We start from the raw sequence: 16836 nt of genomic DNA on the forward strand, positions 1-16836 counted from the left end.
CCCTTCTCTCCATCTCTCTCTCCATCTCTCTCTCCACACCCATCCCTACACATCTAACTTTCATCAAATCTTCCCTTCTTCCCTTCTTTCCTACACCACGTCAATAAAAGCTCCATCGCATCCATCACATCCATCACATCCATCACATCACATCCATCATATCCATCATATCCATCATATCAAAACATAAAAAAAAAAAAGTAACAAATTAAAAATAAATACGCTTTTTCTTAACAATTACAACCTTTTTCCTCCATCATATATATTGCCTTTTCATGATCATTAAGAGATCATTCTTCATCCATCCATTCATCCATCAATCTCCTTCTACATTCATTCCATAATGCCAAAAAAAACTAATAAAAAACTAATAAACGCACTAATTTACCCGCAACCTAATTCCCATGCATAAATAAAGCCACCAACGTTCAGAACGAAGAGGGTATTGAATATACAATTGCAAGAAGCGACGCAGAAATGCAAATAGAAAAGGAGTATAGACATTTTGGTACATGATTATTTATCATCCTCATAGCTTGCCTCCCGACTTCTTAATCCCATTTCCTTCCTTTATTCACCATTTCTAACCATTTTCTTATTTGATATATTTATCTCAACCCATTTCCATTTGTAATCGCATATTCCGAAGGGCTTTGTGCACCACCATATGGACTTTGTGCACCATTTTTCTTTGTTCGAAGGGTGAGCGGGAATGGATACTCATCTGGGTCTTCCTCCTCACTAGTAAAGGTTAGCACTATATCACTTCAGAGGTATATTTGGGACTTACGGAAGCTTCCATGCAACATAATCTTCCGTGCTCAATCCTTCACGTCCTTCTTGTAGACTGGCAAAATCACCAGGTGTCATCATTCCACTTCTATCTCTTGGAGATCCAGGTACTGAGAATGGGCGTGAGATCTTTTGTTCCACACCAGGGATGAAGTCATCTTCCTCTTCACCATCGAAAGAAGCAGGATAAGCTCTTCTCAATGCAAGTTGTCTTGCCTTGACGTATTCCATACCCATACGCTTCCAGTCGAGAAGATCGCTCAATCGCTCGGTACGATTCCTCTGGTTAATACGCTGACGTCTGCTTTTGCCGGCGAAATCAAACATGTAGCTGGTTAACTGATTGACTGAATCATCCACACCCTTCATTCTCCTGTCAACAATATAAATTCCGTAATCCGTCGAGTTTTCAATCAACTCCTCCATGTAACAACCGAAACCTGACAAGTTAGTTGTGATACTTGGAACACCCATGACCGTACATTCCGCAGGTGTGTAACCCCATGGCTCATAATAGGATGAGAAAACACCCAAATGAGTACCTCTAACGAATTCATCGTAGTCCATTGGCAAAACTGGGTTTGCAGAGTTCAAAAACTCTGGGTGGAAAACGACCTTCACACGGTCGGATGGGTGATTGAACAATTGAACTCTTCTGATCTGGTTCAAAATTGGGTCCTCGGAGTCGTTTGCCATGTTATGGGTGACGATTGGTGGGAGACCATGTCTCTTCATGGCAAACAATCGCCTACGGAGAAGGATACGATCTTGACTGGTGATCAAATCTTTATCATCAGGCATGACCTCACCCTCATGCCATTTAAGGGCACGCTCGAAAATCCTCTTTCCAACACCACGTTCAATAACATCGACTGTGTCACGTAATGACTTGATGACGGCCTGTCCCTTCAAAGCCTCCACAGTCAATGACTGAGTTTGTGCGGGCATAATGATAAAAGCTACAACAGTCATTTTGGATCCGGCAGACTTGAGACGGTGATTCAAACGAGCCAGCGACTCTATGAACATGTCCACACCCTTATTCCTATACTCGTATCGTCCAGCCGTGAAGAAATATAAAGTGTTTTCTGGATCAAAGTCATTGTGCCCATAGAAGTGACCTCTAACGAAATCATGAATCTTTTCCTTTGCCTGCTGATGCAAGTTCTGAAATTCGTGCATGGCTGAGAATTTGGTGACGTTAAGACCGTTGGGGAGAACACCATCCGGCTTTCTCTTTAACAAATGCTCGGATTCGTAGGCAGTGATGTGTGAGACGGTTGTGAAAACATCACAAGAATGCGTTGCTGCGCGTTCTATGCAATACCTGTGGTAAATACCACGCTTTCCTGCTTCAGCATCAACATCAAACCATTGAAGATTGTTGTAGAAATCGACCGATCCTGCGCAAAGATATCTTCCTAGTAAAGTGGCGTGAGTGGTAAAAATTGTCGTAACATCTATGCGACGCTTTTTGCATAGAGGAAGTGCGACACCAGAGAGCCATTCATGGAAATGCGCGATGACAGCCTTTTCCTTTTCGTGGGCAACGAACTATTGAATGGTTAGCTTTGGAACACATTATGCAAGAGTTCATGCAATGCCTATGTACTAACCTCTCCCAAAAACCATGCAACCAAATAACCGAAGACGACTGCTTCGTTGGTTTCATCATCTCCCGGAGGAGACGGAATACCTGCAGTATTCCACAGGTCGGCTTTCCATTCGTCCAAAAATCTGTAGGCACTCTTGGTGTCGATTAACAAAACTCTTGGGGCACCCTCGATCAACCAGCGGCCATATAACATTTGAATTCCTCTTTCTTCCATAGCCTCTATCGTTGCTGCGAGATGGGGATTTGTAGGTGTCAATGCTTCGACTTCCACGGCGGCCTTGGAAGTATTAGCCATACTCATATTCAATATCTAGTAGAGAAACTCACCGATTGCCTATTGAGGGGACCGATGAGGGTGTATCTGTCTCCATATTCGGCTGTCGTTACTGGTGCTTTCGATTTGATGACGGAGTAGATACCACCAACTGAAGGAGAGTAAAAGGTCAGTAATTGTTCTGAATATTCCGAAGAATGAAGTCTGGTGGCTTACCTCGATTTGCAACCTCAGTAGCTATCTCAAAGAGAAAGTGGTTCTTGACATCTCGGTTTGTTTTTCCCGACATTTTGACTCAGGTTGCGACAGGTGTCGCTATATGAAGCAGAGTTGTTAAAGTGGGGTGGATGGGAGACTGCAGAATTGCAGATTGCAGATACAAAAGAGTAAAAGAATCAAAGTTTGGTTGAAGATCCAAAAAGTATCTTGTTGGGGAGCAGAACGTTATATGTAAAGGAATACCACGGCAAATAACAATTGTTGGATATTATCTTGTGTTCGTGTCCAGAGAATCTTCTTGGTTGCAAGTTGATTGATGATCAAGGAAAGAAGCTCGGAGCTCCTCTGACGAAATTTATGGGAACGTAGGAACTATAAGAGCTTTCCCCACAACCGCATTAGCGTGACCATACCACACATCCATCTGGCTGTACGAATGACCTCTGATGCCGTACAAATCATAACAAGAGCATGATAACCCCTCCATCCCATATTTGCAGGTGAATTTGAGATCAGTCAATTGGATAAAAACAAAAAAATAATAAAAATAAAAATACTTACGGTGTGTTGTGTGTCTGAGGGGTTGATTGATTTTCGATTGGTTCCCACTCGTTCTTCAGATTAAGTTGACGAGTAAGATTAGGAGACGACGGATGTTGATAAGCCCGAGCCTAGGCAAGATACAGAAGATAAATTGATTATATATTGTACAACAAATAAGTGAAGAGTTTTTCACCTATGATTGTTCAGTACACGTACACGTCGTCGATGAGGTATCAATTGAATGGAATGAAATGGGAAGGAGATGAATAAAATGGCTGAGATGTTGGATGTTTGAAAATATTTCACCAGTTTTTGTTCGATTTTCCCTTTTCCATTTTCGAATTTCCCCGGCACAAAGTGACCAAAAAAGAAAACGGAAGCTTTTGGTCCCAAATGTTGGTCGGGTCCAAGCTTTTCCACTTTCGGACGCCGTGCTAAACTATATACAGTATAATTGTGGAATTAATATGTGGGTTCCAAGAGCAGTGATGGTTTTCATTGGTTGCACCCCCGCTGATTTGGCAGATTGGGGGGTAACCGGAGGCGCTTCACTTGGAGTGTGTTTCGATGTTTTGAAATAAAAAGAATCCTGGTTAATCATGACGCAGCCGGATCTTTATACTGCAAGCAAGCAAGCAGTGTGAAGGAAGGGAAAGAAAATGCACCTTGTTCTTGTTGCTGTCGCTCCTGAAAACAATATCCCAATCTACTACTGCCTAATGAGTATCTCTTTGTTCTATTTCACGATGGGCGTCAAAAATGACCAAAATGGAAATGCATTAAAATTTATTATTTACTAGGAGTAGGTGGTAAGTACTAGGTAGTAGGTAGTAAATAGTAAGTACTGGGTAGCAAGACCTAGGTAGCTGTCACTGTCAGACAGTCAGAAAAGATCCATCAATCAAATCCGGTCCATGTAGGAATAACAAAAGAGATGAGCTTTTTCAGTGCTAAGTAATAACTTGTATGGTATACCTGCATACCTACTAGGTAAGTCCTATCAATGTTGATTTTATGCAATTCTGTGCGGGGTCTACTTTTCACTAACAAATCTTTTCTTTTTCTCATCCTCAGTACTCTAGTAGCAATCCTCATTTGTCTCATTTGGGTAGCTTGACATGATTGGCGAGTATAGGGTAGCTTTACCTTGGCTTGAGTTGAGTTGCTCTCTCTTACCATCGTCCACCATGGTCTTACTAGTATTACTATTACCAAGCAAGCAGTAGAGAACCGAGTGCTTCCCAATCATCAAAGTCAAACACGTCAAAAGTCTATTCCATCGTCTACTCCGTACATTTCTCGGTAGATAGTAAGGTATCATCTACATGAATGCTACCTTCGAGATCGTCATTCATGATTCAACCACTTTCCCATACCATTCATTACCATTGCTGCCATAACACACATGCGCACAATTTCAAAAATGCCACACAAACTGCGCAAATCCCCACCTAAAGAAGGAAATCATCCCACTTCTCCAAAGTCTCCAGATGTCCAATCTCCTCTTTTCCCTCCAGAGATGATCCTTTGAAGGGAGGATCCACCTTAGCTCGGCCACAAACTGTTTGAGCATCTCCGCGTTTTTTATCCACTTCCCAGATATCCACATCTTGCTGACCCCGGGACCAAAAATTCATGCAGCTAACCGTTTAAAGTCACATGATACCCTCAGTTCCATTTAGTCTTCAGCCTTCAGGGTCTCAATCTTGGTTCCAAGATCGATCCGGTCTTCTTGGTGAAGACCATGGCCTTTCCAAGCTTCATGCCTTGTCCCGCCATGTTTGACGAGAGTGAAGAAGTTTTTTTTACTGTGAGATCTTGCATCCTCAAAATTGTCTTTAGTTCCTATCGTCTCCGAACCGCTCACCATCCTTATCACAATTCTTACAGCCCAACAATCTACCCCTAGCAAGTTTAGGCGCTGCTCGTTGAGAACAACACGAAATGGCTGAGAATCAACACAAACTCTGCCCTTCGCAGAAATTGCAAAATAAAATAAAAAATCCCAAAGAAAATCCTTTCACTTCATGGAACAGCACAAGAAGTACCCGAGTCACCCTTGTTAAGCTCTTCATCTATACTTTGACGCTGCTAAGCGCCTCTATCAGCGAGAGTTATTACGGAGGCATGTCAGAATGGCGTGCATACAAGTGCGCCTTAAGGCTACCTTCGACCAATCGCTTCTATATTGGGCATTGAGACATACGTTTGTTCTCGGTGAAATACTTCTTGTCGATCCAAAATGGTCTGTGATGTTACTGATGTACACTTTTTTCAAGTGGCTATGTATTTGTTGGCGATGCAGATGTATTGATACCTATATTAAAATTTATTACCGCCCGCTGCGCAAGTACCATGACGGAAATTTGGGATCTTTAGGCAGTCAAGTACCTGCATTTAGGTACCGCCGAAAGTTTTGACTCAATGCCTTTAATTAAGCATATGCAAACTCGTGGGGATCTGATTTCCAATAGATGCTTGCTTGCTTGGAAAATTTTCATTCTTCTTTCATTCTTCTATGAGGCGGGGCAATTTTCTTTCTACTGCCAGCATTTGAAATATGCTTTAGACGAGCGGGAATGTCATCCGAAAATCCGAAATCACTGCAATTCTTTCAGGACAATGAATGTAGTTGAGGTATTTCTTTGATCGAATACGAATTCGTTGCGTATGATGTTCTATCGACCTAACTCATCTACCTATTTTCTTCAATTTTAGAGTTATCGAATCTTGTCTTGTTCAATCTTCATATTGTTGGTGAATATTCATCAACAATCACAAATCATATCTCACATCTCTTACATCACAAATGCAATGCAAACCTCTTTCCCTTGAAGTCGTCTCGAGTGCTATAAATAATTATCATTCTATTTAGGTAAAATTCTCGGTTCCATTGACTTGGGAGGGTTTTCTTTGTACCACCAGTCTATATTTGTTGTACGTACTAGCTGCTAACAAAGAAAGATTTTTATACCCCTGTGTGTTGATACACCAATTTCACAATACTTTTTACTCATACATCATCACCTCACATTCTATTCATACATCTTTAAGAGAGAATTACTCGCTAAAATCAAATTTTTTATGTTTTCTTTTTGGTGGTTTTACTGTTGCCAAATATCCAAGGATTTATTTTTCTCGACATAGAGAGTAAGTACATCACTAGGACGTAATGTTAAATCTACGACCTACCTTACTTAATCATGTGAAGAATGTAAATAAGAGAATCTACGACCTACTTACCTTACTTAACCGTATGAAAAAAGTAAGTAGGAGAATTTATTCCGTATCAAAAATCAAAACTAGTTGCAGAACCAGAATAATAATCAGAATCTAACCATAAATGCTGGCGAATGGTGTTGAATAAATCAAAAGAACTTTCCTTAGACACAGGCACAACTGTTGTTGGATTTTCACAGAGAGGGTCCGACGGTAGCTTCTGTGTGGATTTGGGGAGGAGTTGCTCTGAATCCGGTGCTTCTTGTTCAGGTGATTGTGATTGGAGGGGACTCTGGAGTTTGCTACGCGCTTCTTCGAGTTCAGCAAACAGATATTCACCATCGAGGTCTGCAAGTGCTCTGAGTTCAGCAAGTGCAACTTTTTCTCCGAGTTGTTGTTCTGAATCTGTTGATTCTTGTCCAGGTGATTGGAAGGGACTCTGGGGACTGGCAATCACTTCTTCGAGTTCAGCAAGAAAATTTTCACCGTCGACTCCAACGAGTGCTTTGAGAGCAGCAAGTGCTCTTTTTTTGTCCGCTTCTTTTTCTTCGAGTTTTTGTTTTTCGACACAATCTTGACAATTACAATTGTCATCTTCATTAAAGTTTTTGTGCCAAAAATCCATGCAGGACCTGCAAAGACACCACTTATCAAAGTCATGCGCCTCTAACTGCTTACCTGTAGATAGAGTTTCTCTATATTGAATGCAAGGGATGCACCAACATCTTTTAAACTCAGTGTCATGGAACCAATGAGGTACCAAACTGAAAAATTTCGGCTCTTCAACGTCGCAGCGGTAAACTTCGGCCAGGCGAGTTGGGTATAAAAGGGGTGCAATTTCGTAGTCGAAAATCAATTCCGCAAAGTTCATCATTTCAAAACCTGCAAAGTTGTTTTCTTCTTGAATATCCACAGGGGAAGAAACTTTGTCTTCTGCGTTTTGTGGGAAAATTGCAGAAACGTCGATGAATGGAGCAGATCGGTCAAATTTGAGCGAGAGGTGTTCAATTCGTTTCTTTGGACGAGGCGCTCTCGAAAGCATGGGTGTATTTTCCTCGGCTATTTTTTCAAACTCTTTTTCGCTGCTGAAGGCGAAAGTGGTTCTACGAATACGGGAGGGGAGTTCCGCTCGGGTGTTATCTTGATAATGTTGACTACTGTCAATTCGTGGAAAATATTCGCGAAGTGGGAGATGAGATCTTGCTGGATAATCGGTGCATTCGCTTAGAGAGTTTGGTTGCTCGCTATCTACTGCTTGACTGTATATTTCCTGTCTTATTCTCTCTGATTCCTCTTCTTCTTTTTGTTGTCTTTCCTCTTCCTTGATTTGCTGGATTCGCGAATGAAGATGTGTATGGATTCTTTCTTCTTCTTCTTCTCTTAGTTTTCTTTCTTCCTCCTTGATTTGTTCGATTCGTGGATGAAGTTGTGTACTTGCTGGTGGGAAATTCCATGACTGAATGGAATTTACATGATGAGTTCGTTCTTCTTGTTTGATCTCACAAATTCTGCGATGAAGTTGGTCCTCATCGAAACCTTCATCATCTGCATCATACATGTTGTCTTGCGGGGTCGATTCTTCACCGCCCTCTTTCGGAGCTTTGAGAATAAATTCTGCGTATTCGTAAAGAGGCAAGTGCAAAATGGCCCAATTGGGAAGTTCAGTGATACTGTTGAAATCCATGCCAAAGAAATTCCAGGACCCCGTCTAGAATCGACAAATCAAGTTTCCTATCGTACCAATAAACTGGAATGATAAGATGATATTACAGAAGTCTAACTAACTATGGATTTTTAGCTCACTAACAAGAGTTTGATTGTGTGGGAGCAGTGGATCAGCTTTGAAAAGATGATTTATCTCGCACGAGAATTATACCGCATTTATACTCCTTCACGAGTACTTGTTCATTAAATCATGGACAATATACAATTACATTAAAATCACCAGCTATACACATCGAGACAATTTTATCTCTGAGCCATGCCACTAACAATGTGTTTCTCTCACAAGGGTATGGGCTACACTGAAAGAAAGAAAGGGAGTTCTCAAAGACCCAGGATTGTTGCTGGGATATATACATAGGATTTCCTTCTTGGTCTTTGTTCCTTCTCGATGAAACAACAAAAAAACAATAACCTCACAATGCATTTGTTGACTTCTTTCATTTACTTCCCACAAAGAGATTGTTGTTCTTTGTTGTAGGATAGGTACATATAATCCCATCACCACAGATATTGAACAATTTTATTCTTCATCTCACGCATATTCTTGTACAACGACGCAAGAACACGTGTTATTGATAGATAATTTCACACATACTACCGAACAACATTCCATTTACACCAATCATAACTCTTATTCATTTACACTAGCGCCGGTCGCATAGTCTACAAGCAAAAGATAGAAGAGAAAAGCAAAGAAAAGCAAAGAAAAGCAAAAATGGGGAAAGATAAGCGTAAGAACTCCAATTCCAGTGGTTCTGCTAATGGTCGTTCTAGTCCTCCCAATAACAATAACAAGTTCAATAAGGGAGGAAACAATAAAGGTAAGGGCAACAACAACGGAGGAAATGGAGGAAACCAAAACAAAGGTAAAGTACCCCAAAAGTTCTCCGAATGTCGCATTTGCGATAAAAAAGGTCATTGGGAATCGGATTGTCGTAATAATCCTGGAGAAGGAAAGAGAGGAAAAGATTTACCCGAATGTAGGGAATGCGGTGGAAATCACTGGGAAGATCAATGTAGGACTTGGAAATCAAAGAATAACGATGGCAACAACAACAACAATGGTCAACAAGGAAATTCAAGTCCAGTACAATGTTTAGCACCCACCGGAGAAGACATCTCACATTTTTTCGCAGATGGTAAATATCCCCCTCGTCCTTGTAAAACATGTCATGTTGCAGGACATTGGAATAATGCGTGTCAGAAGGATGGATTCCATCCAGTCACCAACCCTAACCCTAGTGGTAAGAAGAATGATAATGATAATGGGAAAGGAGTTCATTTTTCTGATGACCAGTCGAGCGGACAAATAGATCTTTCTTTTAATCAATATTATTCTCCTCCTAAATCCGCACAATACGATACACCCCAACAAGTTCCACCTGTTACTTTCGGCTTTCAACAACAGCAGCAACAGCAGCAGCAAATGCAAGCTCAGTACAATACTCAAGCCAACGAACAAAACACTTTCAACTACCCAATCAACCTAAGTCTCAACTCCCACAGCCCAGACTACCTCCACTCAACACAACCAACCCCCTACCAAACCTACCCTAGCACCCCCAACCCCTCCCACCCAGATCACCCAGACGCTAGCAGCTACCGCGCACGCTACCGCAGTACCACCTGTAACATATGTCAAACACTCGGCCACCGCCCCAACGACTGCACCGCCTATCTCTGGCTCCTCCCCCGCAACCATCCCTCCTGGCGCCCCCATATCGATCCCCAGCACCCTAGTAACCAACAAACCGTCCACCCCAACAACTACTGGCTCGGAAACCCCATGCAAATCCCCTCTAAATCCACATATATCTGGCCGCATCCGCAGAATTCCCATCAGGGGAGACAGTGGGGTGAGAATGATTATGAGGTATTAGATGGGGGTAAGGATGTGTGGGTCGAAGAGGATGATAGGGAGGGCGTCGGAAGAGTTAGATGGGGTATGCCTCCTGGCGGGTGTGGGGGCGAGGAACATGGGAGCTTGTGTAGGTTTGATGATGAGGGGGATGTGCTTATGGTTGATATTTTGGATTTGGAGGTTAGGAGGTGGAAGGGGAGGGTGCAGAGGGAGGAGAGAACGAGGAGAGCGAAGAATTGGTGGGAGACTGAGGGGGGGTTTACTCAGTTTTAGGCTTTGGAAGATGGTGAGTGAGGTGAGGTAGGTAGGTGGTTTATTTCTTGCTTGCTCGTTTCTTTACTTTTCCTTTTTTAGTTTTTTGGTTTCATATTTTGGATTTTCCTTTGTGTTATTTAGATCGTTGATATTTCAGCAACGCGTATCAAAAAGGGAGGTAACTAGATGTAATGTAGGATTACCTCGATTACCTCGTAAGATAAGATAAAAAAAAACTTTCATAGTAGTAGGGCAGGTACTCATATCTCTTTACTTGAAATTATATTTACATTTTCATTTATATTTATATTTAATTTTATATTTATACAATAGTGTATGCATGAGCTTTTCCATCGACGTGATTATTTGAATTTTGTTTATGTTTTACTGACTTGTTTGTTTGTTTGTTTGTTTGTGTATGTTTGTATATGTGTGTGCTTGCTTGCTTGCTTCCTTACTTATTTATTGATTTATTTACTACCAATAGAAACTCTATATCTTGACTTTTCCTTCCCTGAGCTTGATATACAGTTGATGGTTATAATTGACATTACTGACATTGATAAATAAACAGAAGATATATATGTAACAATAAAACGCTATAAGAATGACCAAAAAAACAAAAAAAAACAGAAACTATAAATCAAATCAAAATTGAATTAAATAAGATAAAATAAAAGTATAGATAACTCTACAAGTAATTAAATCTACAAAACATCCCAACGAAATGAAAGCAAAAAATTGAAAAATAAAAGTGCACACAACATTCTCGTCGACTACATCGCAAGATTGTAAACTATCTATGCTGACTACCAATCAATTCATATACCTTGAGATCCAGCCATCTATTGTCATCACTAACACTGAGGGAAATTAATCATATCTTTACTAAGGTTCAATTCTTGGATTTATTTAGCCGCTAATCAACAAATTGGGATGGAGATGAGATTGATTCTTTCTCTGATATTTATATGATCTAGAAAAAACACCAATTAAAAGAAAATTGGGAAAATTCGGGAATTTTATTGTAGGGCTAGAGTAAATTATATTTCTTTCTTTTATTGTTGATGTTTGAGTGAGTATAATTAATTAGTTCTGATTAATTAATATAGTGATATCTTTCCTGTAGTATCAGGTTGGAAAATTAACCGCAAGTATATTTATTACCAAAGCATCCAGAATATCATTTCTCTTACTCTTATTCTGTGATAAGATCTTATTAATCTTATAGTTCTTCTCAAAAGAAGAAATATTCCTAAATTTTCGATGATCTATTTGCATCTCAAGGTAATATATTCTTTCAAAAGAAAATGAGACAACCTGGTGATTTTTTCCAAAGGATCTACATTCGAATCCTTTGTCGACCATCTATAAGAATGAACATCTAGATCCTATTTCAAGAAGACGGACGCATACCGCTATCTATAGCTATCTCAAAACTTTAATTTTTATTTTGATTTTTATTTCTATTTCCATTTCATTCTCTACCCGGAGAAGCGAAGAAAAGAGGAAAGGAAAAAGAAATCCGCTTTCAGTATAGTAACATCAACAAACACAACAAAGCCGAAATCCCTTGTCGAGTTTCGAACTTCATAGTTTCATTATCCATTCCCTTTGACAAAATACCCGAATCAGATATCCATCCGTAAGCATACTACCCCTCCCAGGGAAAAGATAGTTACAGTACAAGGTATGGGTAAACTAAATCTCTACTTTCTCAGCCAACGCTCAACCTGTTCAAATACGATCATCCATCTAGAACCCAACCAAAAATGTCACGATCGGGCGGTCTTTTAGAAAATTACCTTGGTCCTATAGATGATAGTTTACCAGGTAGTAGAGTACAAAGCCAGTCGTCGACTGTACAGCAACGCGGGGGGAAAACGCTCGCCGATGAACTCGCAGACATTGACGACGAATTCGATAGCGAAGGAGACACTGGAGACACCGGAGACGATGAATATTCTTCCGAAGAATCAGAAACGTCTATTCAACGTGAAGCTCGTGAAGAAGCTGACCGAGTCGTTGCGCTTCATGAGAAATTTTTAAAAGATAATGATATCCGTAACGATTTTGCGGACAAAAAGGAAACAAAAATTTCACCTCCGTCTGTACCCGTATCGATGGCTCAACAGGCACTGCCGGAAAATAGACGGCCAAATACCTCTGCATCTCAGATTAGCCCAACACCGTCTGCTCCGAGTTCATCTCATAAGAAGCCTCCGAGACCACCTCCATTTAGTTCCAAGCCTACTTCAATAAAGCATACACAGGTTTCTCCACGGAGAGTTCCTTCTAAGGAGCGAAAGTCTAATGTGAAGCCGCCTCCACTCTCTAGGGGACTTTTCGCTACCATTTCGAGGGAATACGGATGGGCTTGGCTTTGGTGGATCATTATTCCTCTGTTTCTCACAGCTGCGACATTCTTTGCACGAGAACATGGCTTGATTCAGAAACAAGCGGCACATGGGAAAAATGCGATTGTAGAGGAAACAAATGCGATTGCCATCATTGATATTGCTTCGGCTATTAGCGACTTAGCCAAGGTAGTGTTGGATACGAACGGAACGCTCATGGCATTAAAGGATAGTCCCCTTAATCAAGCCGTCTTACTTATTGCATCAGTCCGGGAGACAATTTTGAAAGCAGAGCAGGAGGTAAATTCTGAATATGTACTTTTGCTCATAGATGTTTTCGTCGCCAAGAATCGAGACTTGGATCATAATTGGCGTTCTTTCCTCCAACAACACATCGAAGCTACAGCGGAGTTTGCGGGACAATTTGATGGATATGCTCAGAACGCTGCTATCCAGGGCTACAAAACGGACTGGATAAGTGCTGCGCATAATATTACAATCCAGAGTTTTTCCTATATTCCACAAGAAGTATACCGTGAAGGCGAATTTCTCATGTGCGAGTTAGTCGGTGAGACATCCGACAACGTCAGCTGTCCCTATAGCGATAGGAATGTCCAACGTCTCTGCTCCGAACTCATGGACGAACTCCACTCCAGCCAGACTTCGGGTGCATATGAGACTTTCGAGACATACTCGGCAGCTCTCATGAATATAGCCAAGGGCATTAGGGAAACACTCAAAACTTGGAAGGAGGCGTTGGATAAAATCGAGGCAGCAAAAACAATTTATAATCATGAATATGGCATAGGGAATGTGGAAAAAGTGGCTCAAGAGTTGGAAAGTACCGCAGAAACTCTGAAAGAAGCAATGGAAAGTCCTTTGGTCTACCAGATGGCAGCTCCAGAATTCCCGGCGGCTGTCAGAAGACTAGCAGGGTCAAAAATTCGGACACTACCTTTACAATAATGTGGTCTTGCCAGTTATTGTTGGAGGTTCATTCTTGCAAAAGATAGATGTATTTTAATGTTTTAGGACGTTGAGAATTGCTATTGATGTTGCTGCTGCTGTTGATATGCATTCATTGAACCTTTGGTCTGTATGTAGAAACCATCCAGGTTGCAGTGATGAAGCATAATACATATGAATCCATGATTGGGCTAGCACTTGCCATGCGTGAATCAGTTTAGAAGATGGTGAATTGCATTTGAATGCACTTTTCTGCGAGCGCGTGAGGCCAATTCCATCATGGAGACACTGTTCGTCGTATAGCTGTGTTTGAGGTCGCCTAAATAGACGTCTTTAAAATCTTAGTGAGATTAGCCAAAATAGAAACTTGGTAAAAATAATCTTTGTAACAATTAACCAGATAGCTCACAGGGTCGAAATGGCACGATCATAAACTCAATAAGCCGATTACGGATAATGAGCAACTTTCGCCCTTGTGATGAGGACTGCCTAAATCGTTCAAGCATGCATACCCAGCGGTGTGGCAGCAAATGAAACGATTTCTGCAAGGTCGAAAGAACTAAAAAAGGGAAGGATAGAAGGGTAGCTTGACTAAGATTATCAACATATTTTTGGATGATTGTTGGGTCGCATTGCAGCCGATGGAACCGTAAAACATCTCCAATCAAATGGGAAGGGTACATCCCAAAATCTTAAGAAGTAATAGATAAGATAACAAGAAAGATATAGGCTGACGTCAAAGGTAGTGATGTGCGAATTTGCGGGGTAATCACCTGCCATTCCATCATATCTCATATTTATGATCAAAATCACACCAAACATTCGCCTTCATAGAATTGTACTTCTCCGCGGGCGAAAAAAATGGTTGATGGAAGGTTAAGAAGTGGAGAGAATGAATGTTAGAGGGGGAAAAAGGTACAAAAAAACAGGGTCTTTTGCCCCTAATGCTACCCCGGATTTCTTTGACATTGTGATTCCTCGATTGAGCGAATTTCATGCATCAATATTGAGCTAGGAGAAAAGTTTCCAGAACAAGGCTCATCCCGTGGAAAATCAAATTCTGATCATCGTCAATTCTTCGGTACGGATTTTTCGTGCAATTTGCAAGTGCGCATATGAGGGACTTTTCTTTTTGGTTGAATCTGGAAGATTCTGTCGCTTATGATGAAGGGGGTTTTCGTATAAGTTCTAGATGGAGTTTTGAACCTATAAGTGACCATAGATACGATACTTTCAAGTACAGTAACTAGCTACTAATTCATACGGTTAAGAGTGTCTGATTGGCCGTATTTCAGGACAGACAAGTTTGAATGTTCGGTCAACATATTATTTAGTTGATGTGGATGTAGAAAATCACAATTTATCTGGGAATGATGAGACATTGAAATGGCGGTATCCTAAATGGCAGTCCAGATCAATTCTATCGTAGGATCATACGGAAATATGTCTGACAAGACGGAAAGGATCAATTCTCATGAAGTAATAATTATAAGAAATGGCGATATGGCATTGAAAATTTTGAAGACAGTTCATGGCAAACCATGATGTGGTTAGGTAATGGTAATGGTTTGAGAAGCAAAATTTCTCATTGGTCCGAGCCTCCGAGGCCCTCTGGGATCCATATTCAAATTGAGTAAGAGAATTATCCTCTCTGGCTCTCTGTTCCCTCAACAGAACCGACATAAAATCTCGTGATTGTTCATTTTGCATCATGAGAATTCTAGAAGATAGTAAAGGTTAATTCTACAGATAGACCAAGCCTCCAATTGATTGGCCAATGGTATTGATACGAGGTGACAACATACCACATGACAAACCTCCCTCACTATTAGGGATTGAGCTACGAGTACCTTAGATCTCAAAGCGGTACCAACACGTGTTGATGATGATGAAACCACGTGGAGCAAAACGTACTCCTCGCTGATTTTATCCTCAAGGAGTTTTCGACTTTTTTAGTAAGATAGTATAAAATAGCTTCCATTGGTTGGATGAGGACGACCCTGAGTTCTCTGCACACACGGCAAGGGGAGCATTCTTTCCAATATCCACTGTAGTGGCACGATGATACCAGCAACGGGCATGCTAGTTAATATACTCATACATAAAGTATGACTTGGCAAATGTCCTCCGAGTACAGTACGAGTGTTCGGATCATTGAAATAACATTTGAGATAATGGAACAACCAGCTACCAGCAGAGATACAATTTTCCTATTGGCTTTAGAAAGAACATCAGATGGCTTTAATTGATGAAATATTGATCCTATTACCAATTCCTAAGGCCCTAGACCACATGGTGCACCTTCTCTTTTTACATTTGCTAATTAGTCGAGTTAGTTTCTTTAGACATGAAGTCCTTTTTCATCATCCGATGCCGCAAAACTCTATTAGATTCGCCTTATCTACATTTTGTGTGGGGAAGTCATTAAAGTTGACGGGGGGCTCTATGATATAAAAATACTTTCCATGGCAGAATCATATTATGGAGTAGCTCGATTGAGCTGCCACTACGCGTTCGGTCAATGAACATATATATCTATATATATATGTACAATATAAAATTTACAGCCAATGGATTAAGCAGATTGTGAATTCCCTCTCTATATCAAAATTATACACTGCCCATATGTCCCACATTGTAGCAAGTATATGATTCGCTTCCACTGCCGTAACCATCAGGGTTGTGAGAAGAAAAGCTACTCCGTACATTGAATGAACTCTAGACTTATCTAACTAGGTCGTCAGCAACAAACGGAAAACCCCTTTCATACGCTGTGGATACCTCCTGGTGGGAAGATAAGTATAATACAACCTTCTACGTACCATTGGATCATGAGGATAGTGCACGTGGACCGAGTTATGGAAGTCTAAACACAATTGTTGAACCAACCCCTCTTCTTTCTTCTCTGCATTTCTCAGTAAACTAATCCTACATGTACATCTAAGGATAATATTATATTGAATTAGATACCCATCCATCACCACCTGATATAATATACGAAACTTTGGAA

General features: G+C 40.8%; 6 protein-coding genes across 6 annotated transcripts; 2 read left to right on the forward strand and 4 right to left on the reverse strand.

Moving 5' to 3' along the window:
• Nucleotides 1–608: 608 nt before the first annotated feature.
• On the reverse strand, nt 609–2970 carry SS1G_07818 (glycogen synthase; the record flags this gene model as incomplete). The annotated part of the gene is made up of 5 exons (XM_001591143.1): nt 609–741; nt 791–2346; nt 2409–2684; nt 2735–2832; nt 2898–2970. 5 exons carry the CDS (start codon nt 2968–2970, stop codon nt 609–611), a joined length of 2136 nt encoding a protein of 711 aa, XP_001591193.1.
• A 1551-nt stretch (nt 2971–4521) lies between these two features.
• SS1G_07819 (predicted protein) lies at nt 4522–4692 on the reverse strand (the record flags this gene model as incomplete). The annotated part of the gene is made up of 1 exon (XM_001591144.1): nt 4522–4692. The coding sequence occupies one exon, from the start codon at nt 4690–4692 to the stop codon at nt 4522–4524; it is 171 nt and encodes a 56-aa protein (XP_001591194.1).
• A 429-nt stretch (nt 4693–5121) lies between these two features.
• Nucleotides 5122–5800, reverse strand: SS1G_07820 (predicted protein; the record flags this gene model as incomplete). The annotated part of the gene is made up of 2 exons (XM_001591145.1): nt 5122–5415; nt 5780–5800. The coding sequence occupies 2 exons, from the start codon at nt 5798–5800 to the stop codon at nt 5122–5124; spliced, it is 315 nt and encodes a 104-aa protein (XP_001591195.1).
• Nucleotides 5801–6732: 932 nt separating this feature from the next.
• Nucleotides 6733–8220, reverse strand: SS1G_07821 (predicted protein; the record flags this gene model as incomplete). Its single annotated transcript, XM_001591146.1, has 1 exon — nt 6733–8220. The coding sequence occupies one exon, from the start codon at nt 8218–8220 to the stop codon at nt 6733–6735; it is 1488 nt and encodes a 495-aa protein (XP_001591196.1).
• An 882-nt stretch (nt 8221–9102) lies between these two features.
• On the forward strand, nt 9103–10521 carry SS1G_07822 (predicted protein; the record flags this gene model as incomplete). The annotated part of the gene is made up of 1 exon (XM_001591147.1): nt 9103–10521. The coding sequence occupies one exon, from the start codon at nt 9103–9105 to the stop codon at nt 10519–10521; it is 1419 nt and encodes a 472-aa protein (XP_001591197.1).
• Nucleotides 10522–12275: 1754 nt separating this feature from the next.
• On the forward strand, nt 12276–13826 carry SS1G_07823 (predicted protein; the record flags this gene model as incomplete). Its single annotated transcript, XM_001591148.1, has 1 exon — nt 12276–13826. The coding sequence occupies one exon, from the start codon at nt 12276–12278 to the stop codon at nt 13824–13826; it is 1551 nt and encodes a 516-aa protein (XP_001591198.1).
• Nucleotides 13827–16836: the final 3010 nt, after the last annotated feature.

This window comes from Sclerotinia sclerotiorum, genomic scaffold (assembly GCF_000146945.2).
Source record: "Sclerotinia sclerotiorum 1980 UF-70 scaffold_10 genomic scaffold, whole genome shotgun sequence".
Classification (NCBI taxonomy): Eukaryota; Fungi; Ascomycota; class Leotiomycetes; order Helotiales; family Sclerotiniaceae; genus Sclerotinia; species Sclerotinia sclerotiorum.